Below are 16,036 nucleotides of genomic sequence, written 5' to 3' on the forward strand. Positions count from 1 at the left end.
AAAGAGAATCCTGAAGCTGCGACAGGCACCGGGGAGGAGGGTGGGCGATATGAATGTCAGCAGCCCTACATGCCAAGAACAGATGCATACTGGTAAGTAGCATTTTTCGTTAGAGGCATGTGTGCTGCTGAATTCATATCTTAGCATAGACTGTATAGCAGTATCTCCTCTAGCGGTGGTCACCTGTGCCAGCTGCAGCAATCTGAAAAAGAGTTTTAAGGACAGCCTGGCCTACAGCAGCTTGCTGCTTTGTTTGCACGTCTACACAATAGTGTTTAGTGAAAGTGTGTATGGTAGACCATGTAGCTGCCCTACATATGTCTTCAAGAGGAATATTCCCTAGGAAAGCCATGGATGCCCCTATTTTACGCGTAGAGAGTGCTTTTGGGGGAACTGTTGGAGTGCGTTTAGCTTATTGATCGCATATTTGAATGCATTTAACTATCCATCTGGCTATTCCTGATTTTGAGATGGGATTACCTTTATGTTGTGGGGAAAAATCAACAAACAGTTGCTTTGTTTTCCTAAATAATTTAGTCTTGTCAACATAATATAGCAGAGCTCTCCTTACGTTTAGTGTGTGTAGGGCTCTTTCAGCCACTGACTGTGGGTTTTGGAAGAAAACTGGCAATTCTATGGATTGATTGATATGGAAAGTGGATATGACTTTTGGCATGAATTTAGGGTTAGTCCGAAGTACTACCTTATTTGCATGTATATATATGAAAGGTTCTTGAACGGTTAGTGCCTGTAGTTCACTCACTCGCCTGAGGGAGGTAATGGCAATCAAAAATGCCACCTTCCATGTTAGAAATTGTAATTCACATAATGGAGTGGTTCGAAAGGAGGTCTCATAAGTCTGGTAAGTACTATATTTAAGTTCCAGACTGGTGAAGGTGGGTGCTTTGGAGGGATTATCCTTTTAAAACCTTCCATAAAAGCTTTGATTTGGGGAACTCTAAACAGGGACAGGTGTTGTCTGTTCTGGAGATATGCTGCTATAGCAGCAAGATGTAGCCTTATGGAAGAGTATGCTAGATTGCATCTTTGAAGATGCAAGAGGTAACAGATAATGTTTTGGATGGAAGCATCTAAAGGATTGATTTGGTTATTATTGCAATAAATTACAAATCTTTTCCATTTAGCTGCATAGCATGCTCTAGTAGTTGGCCGTCTTGCCTCCTTAATAATGTTCATGCAATCAGGAGGCAAGTTAAGGTATCCGAACTCTAAGACTTCAGGAGCCAGATCGCTAGGTTCATCTGATTGGGATCTGGGTGCCTGATTTCTCCATGGTTCTGAGTTAAAAGATGGGGCGAGAGGCGCAGTCTTCGGTGGGGAACGAATAGTTTCTTACCTGTCGGTGTAGTTTTGCAGCTTGAAGATCTTTCTGGATTCACTATGCTGTGCATATTCCGCAATCTGGTGGTTGGGTCCGGAATCGTAGTCTTTCTGCTCTTGTTTTTTTTTTTTTTGTAGCCCAGGTGGGCGTCGACGTCCCACCATTTGGTGTCCTTTCGGTGACGTCGGCGTGCTTCCAGCGGAAGCTACCACCCGTGGGCGCCATCTTCGGATTCTTTTTTCTGTCTCTTTTCCTTGTTTGTCTTTGTAGTGAATCCATGGCTATGTATGTTAATCGTTTTTTCAACGTTAGTGTTTCCACGTATTTTGTAATTGTTCCAACTTGCTTTCTTTTCCATGTTTTCCACCCTCTTTTCCAGCCTCATCTTTCTGGCGGAGGCGGGTGGGTTCGCTAGTGAATCCAGAAAGATCTTCAAGCTGCAAAACTACACTGACAGGTAAGAAACTATTCGTTTTGCAGCGTGAATCTTTCTGGATTCACTATGCTGTGCATAGATTTTGTAGCGGTTTTCGTTACTTTTGTGGCGGTTGGGTGGAAGATGAGCGTTGGTTGCTAAAAATATGTTGAAGCACTTTTTGTCCTACTTGTGCTTCCTTGTTCATCTGTACATCCACGCAGTAGTGCTTCGTGAAAGTGTGTACTGAAGCCCATGTTGCCGCCAGGCATATATCTTGAATCGGTGTATTGGCTAGGAAGGCAATTGTTGCTCCTTTCTTTCTGGTGGAGTGGGCTCGTGCCCCTCCCGTTAGCTCCTGGCCAGCTTGCTTGTGGCAGAACTGAATGGTTTGTGCGATCCATCGGGCTATGGTGTTTTTCGTAACTGGTTTGCCCATGTAACTGTTGGCGAAGGACACAAAGAATTGTTTCGTTTTCCTGTGGTCCTTCGTTCTTTCCATGTAGTGCATCACAGCCCTTCTTGCGTCTAGGGTGTGGAGCGACCTTTCAGCACTTGTAGTGGGGTTTTGGAAGAAGCTGGGGATCTGAATACTCTGATTCATGTGGAACCTTGACACCACCTTTGGCATGAAGTGCGGGTCCGTTCTCATCACGACCCTGTCACTGTGTATCTGTATGTAGGGTTCCTGCAGTGCGAGTGCCTGCAGTTCGCTCACCCTTCGTAGTGAGGTGATCGCCACCAGGAAGGCCGTCTTCATTGTTAACATTTGCAGTGATGCTTTGTGGATGGGTTCGAAGGGTGCTTTCATGAGCTCCGTCAGTACCACGTTTAAGTTCCAGGCCGGTGGCAGCATTCTCTTTGGCGGCGCTATTCTTTTAGCTCCTTCCAGGAATCTTTTCACGACCTGAGATGTGAAGAAGCTTCTCCCTGTTTCTCCTCTTGTGTATGCCACAATTGCTGCTAGGTGCACTCTCAGAGAGGATGAGCTTAGCTTTGCCTTGATTAGGTGTGTGAGGTACCTTAGCACCGTGGACTCCTTGGTCATTCTCCTTTGGAGTGGTTTTTTGCAACACCATTGAGTGAATCTTTTCCACTTTGCCCCATAGCACTTGCGTGTGCTTGGTCTTCTTGCCTCTCGCAGCACCCGCAGGGTGCTCTCTGGTAGTTTCAGGTGTGCAAATTCTAAGTCTTCAGGAGCCAGGCTGAGAGGTTGAGGCTCTCTTGCTCTGGGTGAAGGATTCCTCCGCTTTCCATGGAGAGTAGGTCTCTTCTTTTTGAGAACTTGTGGGGAGGCCCCTGCGCCATCTCCATTATCTGCGAATACCACGTCTGTCTGGCCCACTGTGGTGCCACCAGGATGAGCGTCATGTTGCTCGTCATGCATTTGTTGAGCACCCTGGGGATCAGTGGTATCGGGGGAAAAGCGTAGGCAAATGTTTTTGACCAGCTTATCCATAGGGCATTCCCCTGTGACCGTGCCTCTGGTTGCCTGGATGCAAAGTATTGGCATTTTGCATTCGGGTGTGTTGCAAATAGGTCTATTGTTGGGGTGCCCCACTTCCTGAATAGACTCTCTGTTTCTTGACTGTTGAGTTCCCACTCGTGGGATGCTGAAGTCTGTCTGCTGAGCCAATCCGCTTCCACATCGTCCTTCCCTGGCAGGTGTATGGCTAGCAGGTCTATTTTTAGTGGTATGGCCCATTTCGAGATCTCTTGTGCCAAGTTTGACAGCGGGAACGATTGAGTTCCCCCCTGTTTGTTTATGTAAAACATTGTTGTGGTGTTGTCTGTTTGTATTAACACCCTCCGGTTGTGTAGGTGTTTCTGAAAGGCCTTGAGGGCTAGCAACACCGTTTTCAGTTCCAGGTAGTTGATGTGTCTGACTGCATCTGTAGGGCTCCACAGACCCCTCACTCTGAGCCTGTTCATGTGTGCGCCCCACCCCTTCTGGGATGCGTCTGTGGTGATGGTCACTGTTGGGTCCGGTGGTGTTAGAGGCTTCCTTTCTGTTATTCTCTCCTTGGTCCACCACCTTATCTCTTCCTGCACCCTGTGCGTTACAACCACTAGATCCTCCCAACTTCCTGTAGCTTGTGACCATTGTTGTTGCAGCCACTCTTGGAGTGGTCTCATCTGTAGGCGTACATTGGGGACCAGGTGGATGCATGATGCCATCATCCCCAAGATCTTGCTCACAGTCCTCACTGTCAGAGATCACCCCTTCTGGTAGTGACGTTTCTCCCTCAGTAGGCTGAGCGTTCTCTTCTCGCTCGGTAAGACTCTGCATTGTATGGTGTCGATCTGGGCTCCCAGGAAGATCTTCACCTGCTCTGGTTCCATCGAGCTTTTGCCCTAGTGTATGGAGAAACCCAGGTTTGTCAGCGTTCCTGTCACCTGTTCTGCATGTTCTTTGCATGTCCTGTAGCAGTTTGCTTTCACCAGCCAGTCGTCGAGGTAGGGGTACACGTGTATCCCCTTTCTCCTTAGGTGTGCGGCCACTGCCGCAAGGCATTTGGTGAACACCCTTGGTGCGGACTTTAGGCCGAAAGCTAGGGTCGTGAATTGGTAGTGATCCTTGTTTACAGTGAACCTTAGCATGTGCTTGTGCTGCTTGTTCATGGGGATGTGCAGGTATGCATCCTTGAGGTCTATGGTAGACAAGAAGTCCCCTGCTTTTATCTGAGGAATGACCTCTTGTAGGGACGTCATTTTGAATGTTTGCGTTTTGACGTATTTGTTCAGGAACCGTAGATCCAGGATGGGTCTTAGGCTTTCGTCCACCTTTGGCACTAGGAAGTAGTTTGAGTACACTCCCATGTTCCGTTCTTTGAAGGGGACCCGTTCTATGGCCGCTTTGAGGAGGAGTTCTTGGGCTTCCTCTTGCAGTAGCTGCAGCTCTCTTCCTGAGTGCTGTCTTTTCCTTGGTCTTCTGTTTGGTGGCCTTTTTTCCAACTCTATGCAGTACCCGAACTGCATAATATTGAGTATCCACTTGTCTGTTATTTTTCTCCATTCCTGGAGAAAAAGTCTCAATCTTCCTCCTACCGGAGTTACGTGTTCCTTTGAGTCTTGTCCGTTTGGCCCTCTCCTCTTTGTTTTCCCGTGCTCCTCCCCCGGAGGGTGTGGGTGGTAGAGCACCTTCTCTCGTGTGAAGTCACTTTGAGGGGGGCTGTTCGCCGCCTCTTCTTCTCTGGCCCCGTCCATTTCCTCTCGATCGAAAGGACTGGCCCCTGCCTTGGTAGTTCCAGTTTTGCCTCTGCTGCCCCTGGTGGCCTTGGCTGTCACTCTGTTGTCCCTGGTGGAAACTTTGGTGAGAATCTCCTCGTTGGTTTCCACCTCTGCCGTTCGGCCTCCGCGACGGAGTGCCCCTTCTCATCCCTCTGAACTGCAGGGCTCCCATGGACCTTGCCGTGTCGTTGTCCTTCTTCAGTTGGGTGAGCTTATCATCAACTGGGGCTCCGAACAAAGTTTCACCGCTGAAGGGCGTGTTCAGGATGTTGTTCTGGACTTCAGCCTTGAATCCTGAGATCCTGAGCCATGCTTGCCTTCTTTCAGTGATGCCTATAGCCATCAGTCTGCTGGATGTTCATGCCCCGTCCAAGGCTGTCTTCAGGCATGAGTTGGCGATGTTCTTTCCTCCCTCTACCAGGTGTGCTCCTCTGTCACGGTATTGTTCCGGGAGGTGCTTGAGTAACTGTCCCATCTCCTCCCAGTGCTGGTATTGATGCCTATTCAGGAGGGCGTTGGAATTCGCCATCCGCCAGTGCGTCGCAGCGTTCCTCTCAATTTTTCTGCCCGTTAGGTCCATCCTCCTGCTTTCCTGGTCAGGGGGGGGGTCCGGACGTTGTTGGGACGTTTGCCCTTTTCCTGGCCATTGCAGCGATGATAGAATCTGCTGTGACGGAACCCTTGATGTAAGCTGGGTCTTCGGAGGAGAATTTGTACTTCTTCTCGGTCCTCGGCGTTACAGATCTGCATGTAGCCGGGTCCCTGAAGGCCTCCTTTCCCTGGGCCGTGATGCTCTTGAGCATGGGCAGGAACTGGCTCCTTGTCTGTATGGGGAGCAGTGTCTCGAGCAGGAAGTCTGCTTCTGGCTTCTCCTCTTCCAGCTTAATTCCATAAGCTGTTGCCGCCTTTCTTACCACCTCATTGTATGCCCCAATGTCATCCGGTGGCGAAGGCCTCGAGGGGTATGTCTCTACCGCCTCCTCTGGGTTTTCGGTCTCGATGTCCTGCCATTCCTGGTCTTGGGCCGTCGAGGAACCTGAGCCGGTCGATGTTCTCAGGTCTTCACCTGTGAGTTTTCGCTGTATTTTCCTTCTTTCTTCCTCCAAACTTCTGGAGCTTCACGCGACGATCCAGACCCAACGGCGGAAAAAAGAATCTGAAGATGGCGCCCACGGGTGGTAGCTTCCGCCGGAAGCACGCCGACATCACCGAAAGGACACCAAATGGTGGGACGTCGACGCCCACCTGGGCTACAAAAAAAAAACAAGAGAAGAAAGACTACGATTCCGGACCCAACCACCAGATTGCGGAATATGCACAGCATAGTGAATCCAGAAAGATTCACGCTGCAAAACTACTGAGAGTTCTAGCAACGTTGTGTACCATGGCTGTCTTGCCCATGTGGGAGCAACCCGGATCATTGTGAGAGACTGCTGGCATAGTTTGCGTGCCACCAGCGGAATTAGTGGGGCTGGTGGAAAAGCGTACGCAAATGTGCCTGACCAGTTCATCCATATCGCATTGCCCTGTGACAACGGATGTGGGAACCTGGCGGCAAAGTACTGGCATTTTGAGTTTTCGTTTGTGGCAAACAGTTCTATCTCTGGATGCCCCCATTCTTGGAAGAATGGTTGGAGAACTTGAGGGTGAATCTCCCATTCGTGTAGCTGTTGGCTGTGTCTGCTTAACAGATCTGCTATTTGATTGTCTTTCCCTGGTAGGTGTTCTGCTAGGAGAAAAATGTTCTTTGGAATTGCCCACCTCCATATGCTCTGTGCTAGGTGCGACAGCTGTGGAGAGTGTGTCCCTCCTTGTTTCTGGATGTAATACGTGGCTGTCATGTTGTCCGTCCATATCAACACAGCCTTGTTGTACAAGTGTTTCTGGAATGCTTTCAGTGCCAGAAATATTGCTAGCAACTCCAAGTGGTTGATATGCAGTGTCTTTTGTTTGATTGTTCAGAGCCCTTGGACTGTGTATTGAAGTAAGTAGGCTCCCCAACCGGTCAGTTATGCGTCCGTTGTTAGTACTAGTTGTGGAACTTGCTCTTGGAACAGTCGCCCTTTGGAAAGGTTTTGTGGGTTCCACCACTGCAGAGAGTTGTAAGCGCGACTGTCTACCAACACTAGGTCTTTTAGTTGTCCTTGAGCTTGGTTCCACTGCCGTGCTAGGCATTCTTGCAATGGACGCATTTGAAGTTCGGGAATGAGGGACAATGGATATGCAGGAGGCCATCATGCCTATGAGCTGCATGAACACTCGAGCTGGCAAAGAGTGTTGCGGCTGAAACTTTTGAATGAGAGTCTGTATGTTGGCTACCCTGGCTGCATTTGGATATGCCTTTGCTACCAAGGTATCTATTGTAGCTCCCAGATATTGCTGTATGTGGAAGGGCTGTAGATGTGATTTTGGGTTATTTATGGAGAAACCCAGACTGCGCAGCAGCTGGAGTGTCTGAGACGTATGGCTTGCACACTGCGCGTACGAGTTGGCCTTTATGAGCCAATCGTCGAGGTAGGGAAACACATGGATGTGTTGCTACTACCGCTAGACATTTTGTGAAAATTCTTGGGGCTGTAGTCACCCGAAGGGGAGAACTTTGAATTGATAATGTTGGCCTTCTATTGTGAACCTGAGGTATTTCCTGTGAGCTGGATGTATAGGTATGTGAAAGTATGCATCTTTGAGGTCTAATGTAGCAAGGAAGTCGCCTTGCTGGAGTAACGGGAGTACTTGTTGTAGAGTAATCATATGGAAATGCTCTGAGAGTATGTATTGATTTAGCGGTCTGAGGTCTAGTATGGGTCTAAGGGATCCATCCTTTTTGGGATTTAGGAAGTTGAGAGAGTATACCCCTGTTCCCTGGTGTTGAAAAGGGACTGGTTCTATTGCTCCCTTTTGTAACATGGACGCGACCTCTTGTTGTAACAGTGTGATGTGTTCTTTGGACATAGGACGGTGTTTGGGTGGTATGTTGGGAGGAGTAGAGGTGAGTTCCAGGCAATAACCATACTGGATAATTTGTCTCACCCACCTGTCTGTGGTAATAGAGTTCCAGACTGGTAGGAATTGTTTGATTCTGACTCAGACTGGTGTTGAATGGTCTGGAGGGAGTGTGATGAAGTCACTGTTTGGCGGCAGTGGAGGCTCTGGTGTTATTGCCGCCACGTCCCCTGCCCTTGTTATTATTGCCCCTATAACCTCCTCTGTTGGAGCCTCTATTAAAGGAACTTTGGGTGTTGCCTTTGAATGTAGAGGAAGTTTGTGATGTGTTGCCTCTTGTGGAGCCTCTGTAGGAGGAGCAACGAAAGGAACCTCTATGTTGTTGAAACTGAAGTGCGCCCATAGACTTAGCAGTTTCGGTATCTTTTTTCATTTTGTCCAAGAAGGTATCTACTGCAGGGCCAAACAGGAAGTTTTGGTTAACTGGTTGGTTGAGGATGGTGGACTGCACCTCGTTTTTAAAACCAGAGATGCTTAGCCACTCGTGCCTGCGTAGTAATACGCTAGTATTAATGGACCTGGCTGATGTGTCAGCTGCGTCAAGCGCACATTTGATGGAAGCATTGGTTTTAAATTTGCCTTCCTGTATGAGGTCGTTAGCCTGAGCTTTAAAAGGTTCTGGCAGGTGTTGCAGTAAACCCTCAAGTTGATCGTAATGTGCTCTTTCATTGCGTGCTAGTAGAGCTTGTGTGTTCGCAATCCTCCATGAATTAGCAGCCTGTGAGGCTACTCTTTTGCCTGAGGCTTCTAATATTTTAGACTCTTTGTCAGGAGGGGAAGCATCTCCTGTGGTTTGTGAGTTAGCTCTCTTTCCAGCGTTTGCTACTACTAGTGAGTCTAAAGGCAACTGGGATTTAATATAAGTAGGGTCTGTAGGGGCGTTTTATATTTCTTCTCAATCCTGGGATTGAGTACACGTGCTCTGGCTGGATCTTTGAATATGTCTGCTGCGTGTTTTAGTACCCCTTTTAACATAGGAAGTGTCCTGACATTTTTCTCAGAAGAAGGGAAAAGTGTCAAATAGAAAATCTTCTATTGGGTCAGTGTGCATGTCGACATTGTGGTATTTTGCTGCCCTATCCAGCAGTTGGTTAAAAACAATGGTGTCGTCAGTAGGCAACGGCATTGTAGGGTATGGGGAGGTGTCTGGGATGGTTGTGGGTCATACGGATCATTCTGGTCATCCCATGTGTCATCCTGTGCATCAGGATCCTCTGGCTCATTAAAATTATCCTGAGGATCTACCCCCATGTTATCTCCATCATTATAATCTGAATGTGTAGGAGAGTAGGGCACAAAAGGCATATTAGGAAAGAAAGGAGGAGGAGTAAAAGGCCTTGAGGGAGATGTCCCGTAGTCTTTTTTCTTTAGAGGAACAGGGGAAGCAGTGTCCGTGTCCAATGGTCTTTTTCCGGTGGTGAAGTGTAAAGTGTCCTGTTTCAGGGTCTATACACAGTTTAGGTTGTTCCTCACTCACTGGATCAGGATGGAAGAGTTCTTCCTCAACTGTCCGTGGCTTTGGCGCCGATGTTTTTGGCTTAGTGACTTGTTTGTGAGTTTTTGGCTCGAGGGCCTTTGGTTGTGGAGCTTTTTTCGGCTCGGCTGTTGCTTTGGGGTCGGTAACCTTTCTCGGTTCGACGTCCTTTGTTGGTTTAACAGTCTTTTTAGGTTCAGTAACCTTTTTTGGCTCGACGACCTGTTTCGGATCGACCGGAGCTTTTGGTTCGATACGTTTTTTTATGCTATACGGCCTTTTTCGGTTCAATGTTTTTGGTCGAGTCAATGGCTTTTTTCGGCTCGACGGTCTTTGTAGTGTGATCCTGTTTTTGTTGATCAACACTTTTTAGGATCGATGGCCTTCTTTGGGTCGGGTGTTCTTTTTGGATCGACGACCCGTTTTGGTTCGAGGCTCTTCTTTGGCTCGATGACCTTTGGTTCGACAAGCTTCCTCGCTTCAACGACCTACTTCGGTTCGACAACCCTCTTGGAGAGAGTGGTACTCGGTCCCGGGCTATCAGAAGGCCTGGTTTTGGGCTTCGGAGCCGAGCCGGAAGGCGGGGCTCCTGAAGGAGCTTCTCGATCTCGGCTAAGGCCTTTAGGCGATGCTTTGACCGGAGCCTTATCTTTTGGGATAAGTGGTGTTGGGGGCTGGGTACTCACTTTTTGCCTCGGCGTGATCTGGTCATCGGAGTCCGACTGGTCCTCAACGGTGACTATTTCTAGATCCGAATCCCCAGCTTCTGGGAGGTCGTGTTCATCATCGAAGATGCTCTCCGGTTCCGGTGCCAGCTGCTGCATCTCTTGCCTAGCGGCCCGTCGATTCCGGATGGTCTTCTTCGAACGGAATTGGGCACACTTGTTGCATACTGTATGTTTGTCAGTATGCAGGAATTTGGAGTGGCATTGTGGGCACCTTTTCAACGGGCTCCTTTCTATTGACAGCAGGCCCAACGGCCCGCGTCGACGACTGGATCGAGATGGAAAGTTTGGTCGAGTCAAAAAGTACCGAACGAGAACAATACCGTCGAAGTAGAAGGCCTTTTGGCCTTAGAAAGTAGTTTAGTTTCGGTTCCGAAGTTGGAGTAGAAGAATAACATCCAAACCCAATGGCGGAAAAAAACAATCGAAGGATGGAGAAGATGCCCATGCGCACTGTAGTCCAGGGGAGGAGTCACCTATCTGGTGATATTTCAAAGACTCTTCCAGGACAACAAGGTGCAATCATCCGGACCCAACACTAGGCGACAATATATGCTAAGATATGAATTCAGCAGCCCACATGCCTCGAACAAATTAATTTCAAGGACATCCCTGATGTTTAGAACACACACACCGTCCTCAATTAGTCTCATGAAAGACCTTCCCAATATAGACATACAAAATGAAAACATGAGAAAGAAGCCAACTTTCCCAATCACCAGACAAAATCAATAAGCGATTCCTTCTCCAAAGAGGTTAACTCTGATAACTAGAAAAGAAACAAAACAAGAACAGGCATTAGCAAAGTCAAAATGTCTGGTCTGTGAAACCTTTTGCCTTTGCCAATGCTTGTTTTTATTACATTTTATTATGCTTTAAAACACATTTATAGCTGGCCTTCATAGATGTGTGTGCACTCAGTGGGCATCTCTGAATTCATTTTGCATTCTTTATAAAACCCCATCCAAAGATAGCAGTGGAAAGCAATTGAATAAGGAGCAAAGACCCTTAGTTCACTCTATGTATTGTATTGTTCACAAGAGGTCTTTGTCCAAGCTGAAGTTGTGGGTAGGCAAGACCTGAAAACCATGTGCACTCAAAATAATCTTCAAAAAGTGCAGGTAAAAGTTAAGGAAAAAAGGAAATGGCACACTGGTGAGGGTAACATACATTAGACCACACAACTACAGACTGAAACATTCAAGATACTTAAGCCCTAAACCTGGAGAGTTAAAAGCAATCCTGAGACATTAATGTAGACAAGACTTAAAAAATTATAACATTAATAACTGAGAAAACTATGTTTAAATTATAAAGCCTTTGTGCCAACATTAGGTTACACTTGCATCATCAGCAACAAACAGTAAAATTGATATCTAACCTTTACTGGTTCTTGTTGTAACAAAACCGGTTCAGTAGGAGGTGGTGAAGGAGACTTTGCCTCCAACTCTTCCAAATGCTTTTCTTCAATTTCAGGTTTCAACTCTTCTGTTTTTGGTTCCAACTCTGGTTCTGGTTCAGGTTCGGGAATATGCTCTTCCAAAGGCTCCTCAACTCCATTACTGAAACAATAAGATTATTTTTTTAAATATCTTTTCTATTGTAAACATATGCACTCTATGCAGAAGCATGTATAGGTGATAAAGATATGTAGTCAATTATGAAAGTAGGTCTAATAGCAAGGGATGCTTTACCTTCACATATGGACCCGGGGTAGGAAATTTAATGAAATCTCTACTTGTCTATGGGACAGGTGGCTACTTGTCTTGTAAAAAAAAAAAAAAAAAAAATCCACTTGCCCCTTTGGTGACAAGTAGTGCGGCGAGAAATTAAGGCAGCAATCTCTTTACATAAGAGCTCTGATAATAGCCTTTCTGAATATGCCAGGGCTAATTTATAGTAGCTTTTGAATCCTAGCCATTCCCTCAGTTTCCCACCTTTCCACAGATCTACATAATTGGGCTGGAGGTAGTGTTAAAGCAATAGTTCGAGGGTTGGAATGCACTTCTGACTCCGTGCAAACGTACAAACTTGCACATTTTAGTGGTTTACTCCAGCTGTTCTCTAATCTTTCCCCTTACTGAGAAAGGTTGGACATTTACTCCTGGCAAGGGTAGAAGTAAAACTTCTTCCAAGGTTGGGGAAAGTGGATGGAGGGACAGTTAACCTGTAAACGCTCAAGTGATTTTCGCATGAGCAAATCTACACATGTATATTTTCTCAGGCTAAAATGCAGTTTGCAAATATTTTCTAGGAGTATGATTTCCTGGCTTGCTTCTGTAAATTATTGCAAATTCATGAAAGCCATCAATCTGCACTACTGCAAGGACATATACCATGGGTGAACTTTTGTGGCTTACTTTAAGAATTAGGCCCCTAATTAGGTCTGGAGATAGACAACATTTTAATAAAACCAAATGTTCTTGGTTATCTCAAGGCTAGCTTCACTGTGAGTGACAGCATTCTGTTATTTCATCAGGAGCATATGGGCACAACATTTTGTTCAGTGCCAGGGATTCTATGGCAAAGAGTGCATTTTGAGACCCAAAAATATGATTGCATTTTGCCAACGTTTGTTATATGGTGAGGGCCTGGCAGTTCCCACAACAATAGTTTTACAAAACCATATCATATCAGACATGCATTGACGAAACAAACAAGCATTGGCCTAGCCAATCGGTCTTAACTTTGGGACCTTAGACGTGTATAGCCATGCAGCACATTATCCTGGGCGCTGTACTGCCAGGGAGTGAAGAGCTATACAAATCTCGTACAGCAAGGTAGAATAAAAAAATGGCACTTTACTGAATGACTATGCGTCCATTTAATTTGTATATGCCACTACTTAAGCAATGCTCCCTTCCAGTAAAGACAACAGACCTAGGAGTATGTTTCTATACATTGTGCTGCTCTCACAAACTGCAGTACCAGAGCACAGCAGACTGTCACTAGAGGAAGAGCAAATAAACCCAAAAGAAGGCTGTGGTGCAGTCTAGTGGATACACTGCAGATTGTGTATCCCGTGATATGTATGTTTTAATCCAAGGTACTAGACAAATCATCCAGATGCGCCAAATTGTGAGCAAAGTGCGACCTTATTATGTCTCAATATTTGTTTAGTTGTGTAACGGTTAAATAGGTGACTAGACAAACCTAAGTGATCCTCCTTAAGATACAATTCACTCTGCACAGAATTTCTCCGTGACAAATGAAACGTGTGTGTGTGTGTGTGTGTGTATATATATATATATATATATATATACACACACATATACATACACAGACACACATATATACATATATATACATATACATGCATACATATACATGCATACATATACATGCATACATACATACACATACATACACATACATACACATACACACATACACATACACACATACACATACACACATACACACACACATACACACACACATACACACACACACATACACACATATATACACACATATATACACACATATATACACACATATATATACACACATACATGCACACATACATGCACACATACATGCACACATACATACACACACACATACACACACACATACATATAAAAATGAAAAGGTTGCCCTTGCATTTGAGAACGCACACACAGGTAGGTATGCCACTTTTAATGAGGTCAGCAGTGCGGTAAAACAAACTGCTTCGCTTCAAGTAGTGTCTCCGACCGGTTTCGGACAAACGTCCTTGTTCACAGAGAAAACAGCCAAAAGAATCGAGTTTCAACTGGATTGTTGCCCACCTGCTTTAAATCATAGTTCGGCCCTTCATGGGCGTATCCTTTAAGCCAGTGCATTATGGTATTTGCAGTGCAGCAATCACTATTCAAGCCTCCCTGGGCGTTGGTTCGACTCCACTGTTTAACAAATTGTGTATGCTCCCAAGTGGGAGCATTATTCTTTCTGTAGTCTGGTTTGAGTGGGCAGTAACCACCTTCAACTACGAGTAGGACCTCTAGTGAACTGAACTCTACTGTTGAACATCAAAAAGGTTCATGGAGCGCAGCGCCTCCAGTGGGCTCACATTTTTCAAAGTATGCCAGTGAAAAGCCAGGATAAGTCAGTCCGTTTAACAGGAGGATGTTGGTGCTGTTTTACGAGCCTTTCAAGAACTTGTGTTTACTGCTGTAATCTTTGGCCCATTGATTCAGATAGAAATATCTGAATTAGGACATCCAAGGGGCATATAGAGAATAATGCAATGATTTAGGCAGTGTTGTTGATCTTTTTGCAGGTCTTTTTTAGGTTGTTTGCTAGCTCACCCATTGTGTTTCAAGCCAGTAACTTGGACACCTGCTACAGTTTCTTTTCATGGGCAGGTAATTATTAGCAGGGCCACTGGAAATATCTGGCACTGGAGGATCAAGTTATGTAGCAGATAGACTAACCTGCGAGTCATGAAAGAGTAAATTATGAAGCAACATGTTGTTGAAAGTAAATTATGTGGCAAATTCTTTTGCAATAGTCGTCTGACCTTTTGAATGCATGGGCACTAAAGACATCGAAATGCTATTGAAAGATTGGCCTTTACTTCTGCCCACTAAAGCGTCCAGCATGGGGCCGTGGGTCAGTCCAGTTCAGCCACTGGCTAACTTCAATGTGAGTGACCGCAAGTCTGCACTTTCACCAGGAGCACATCCTCTTACAGTGCAGCTCACTTAAGTGCCAGAGATGGCTATCGCATGTATGATTGAGACCAAAAGCCTGTTTTTGCTTTTAGCCAAATGAGTGTTGATTTTTAGATTGAGACCCTGGAAGCTTCCTTAACAAAAAACATGACATAACAAGCCTAGCCAACACCAAAAGGCTGGGTTCCGACGGCGGACCCATTAGATTTGTCACTACCTTTTTTATGCATTTCAGCCGCTTACTAGCACTCTTCAGTGCAGTCGTGGCGATGCCTCCGGATTAGCTTACTAGCATTAAGTCAAGAGGTGGGGCAGAGTGAAGGGGTTCGCAGTTCAGAGACGCTTCCATAAAAGGCCAGATAGCCGGGTCGCGGGTAGTAGGCTACAGTTTCGGAGGAACATACCGCTGTTATCCGATGGGCAGCAGGGCTCCGCTCTTAAGCAGTTGTGTGCACAGCCCTATTTCGAATAGGTGGGAATGTGCGTCTATATTCTGAGTACAGGCTGAGTGACAGCCTGCAACTGTGTATAAGGAGGTGCGAGCCCGCTTGGTTTATCAGAATATATGGCAGCTTAGTGGTCAGTGCACTGAAGCGCGGAGAGCTGGATCACACACAGGCCTCGGCTAGAGTCGAGTATCTGGCATGAGTGAAGTGAGCTTGGCATCCAGGGAGCTGCCGGCAGCCCAGTGTCGGAGTCACAGTGGTGTATTCGCAGGACAGACAGCTGATGGGATAGCGGAACACACAGACTTCAACGGCACCTCCACCCTGGGAGCTTAGGATATACTGCCTCACTTCTGCCCCTGGTAGTTATAAGTTTAATGTAGAAGAGATGGCTGGGTCATTAACTGCACACGAGACCCCGCCGCCATTACCAGTGATGCGCATGTGCTGGCATAGCCATAGGTTTAAGGCATGCGAGGTGGGCGCGAATACGCGTTACATTCCTCATGTATTCCAGCACGCCTCTCTAGCCCCTTCACCGGCCAGTGTCAGTTAAGGGTCCCAGTCCGTGGTGCTCACTCACTCTCACGTTGCCTCTTGTTTGCAGCTTGGTTTTGCCCCCCCCCTGACCCCCCCCCCCCCCCCCATTTTTGGTACCTACTCAAGGATCTGGAGTACAGTCAAAATCAACAACTGCGATTGATGTGATCGGTGCTCAATTAATGCCAATTATCCCAGATAA

At 46.4% G+C, this 16,036-nt stretch overlaps 1 protein-coding gene across 4 annotated transcripts in view; it reads right to left on the reverse strand.

Moving 5' to 3' along the window:
* The window catches only part of G3BP2 (G3BP stress granule assembly factor 2), a 297,094-nt gene that overhangs the window by 129,273 nt on the left and 151,785 nt on the right, over positions 1 to 16,036 (reverse strand). For all 4 annotated transcript variants that reach the window (XM_078676048.1, XM_078676046.1, XM_078676047.1 and 1 more), the window contains exon 7: positions 11,572 to 11,752. In XM_078676048.1, the coding sequence (XP_078532174.1) occupies positions 11,572 to 11,752 (181 nt within the window). The remainder of the gene's footprint in view (positions 1 to 11,571; positions 11,753 to 16,036) is intronic.

Source organism: Lissotriton helveticus, chromosome 2_1, assembly GCF_964261635.1.
Source record: "Lissotriton helveticus chromosome 2_1, aLisHel1.1, whole genome shotgun sequence".
NCBI lineage: Eukaryota > Metazoa > Chordata > Amphibia > Caudata > Salamandridae > Lissotriton > Lissotriton helveticus.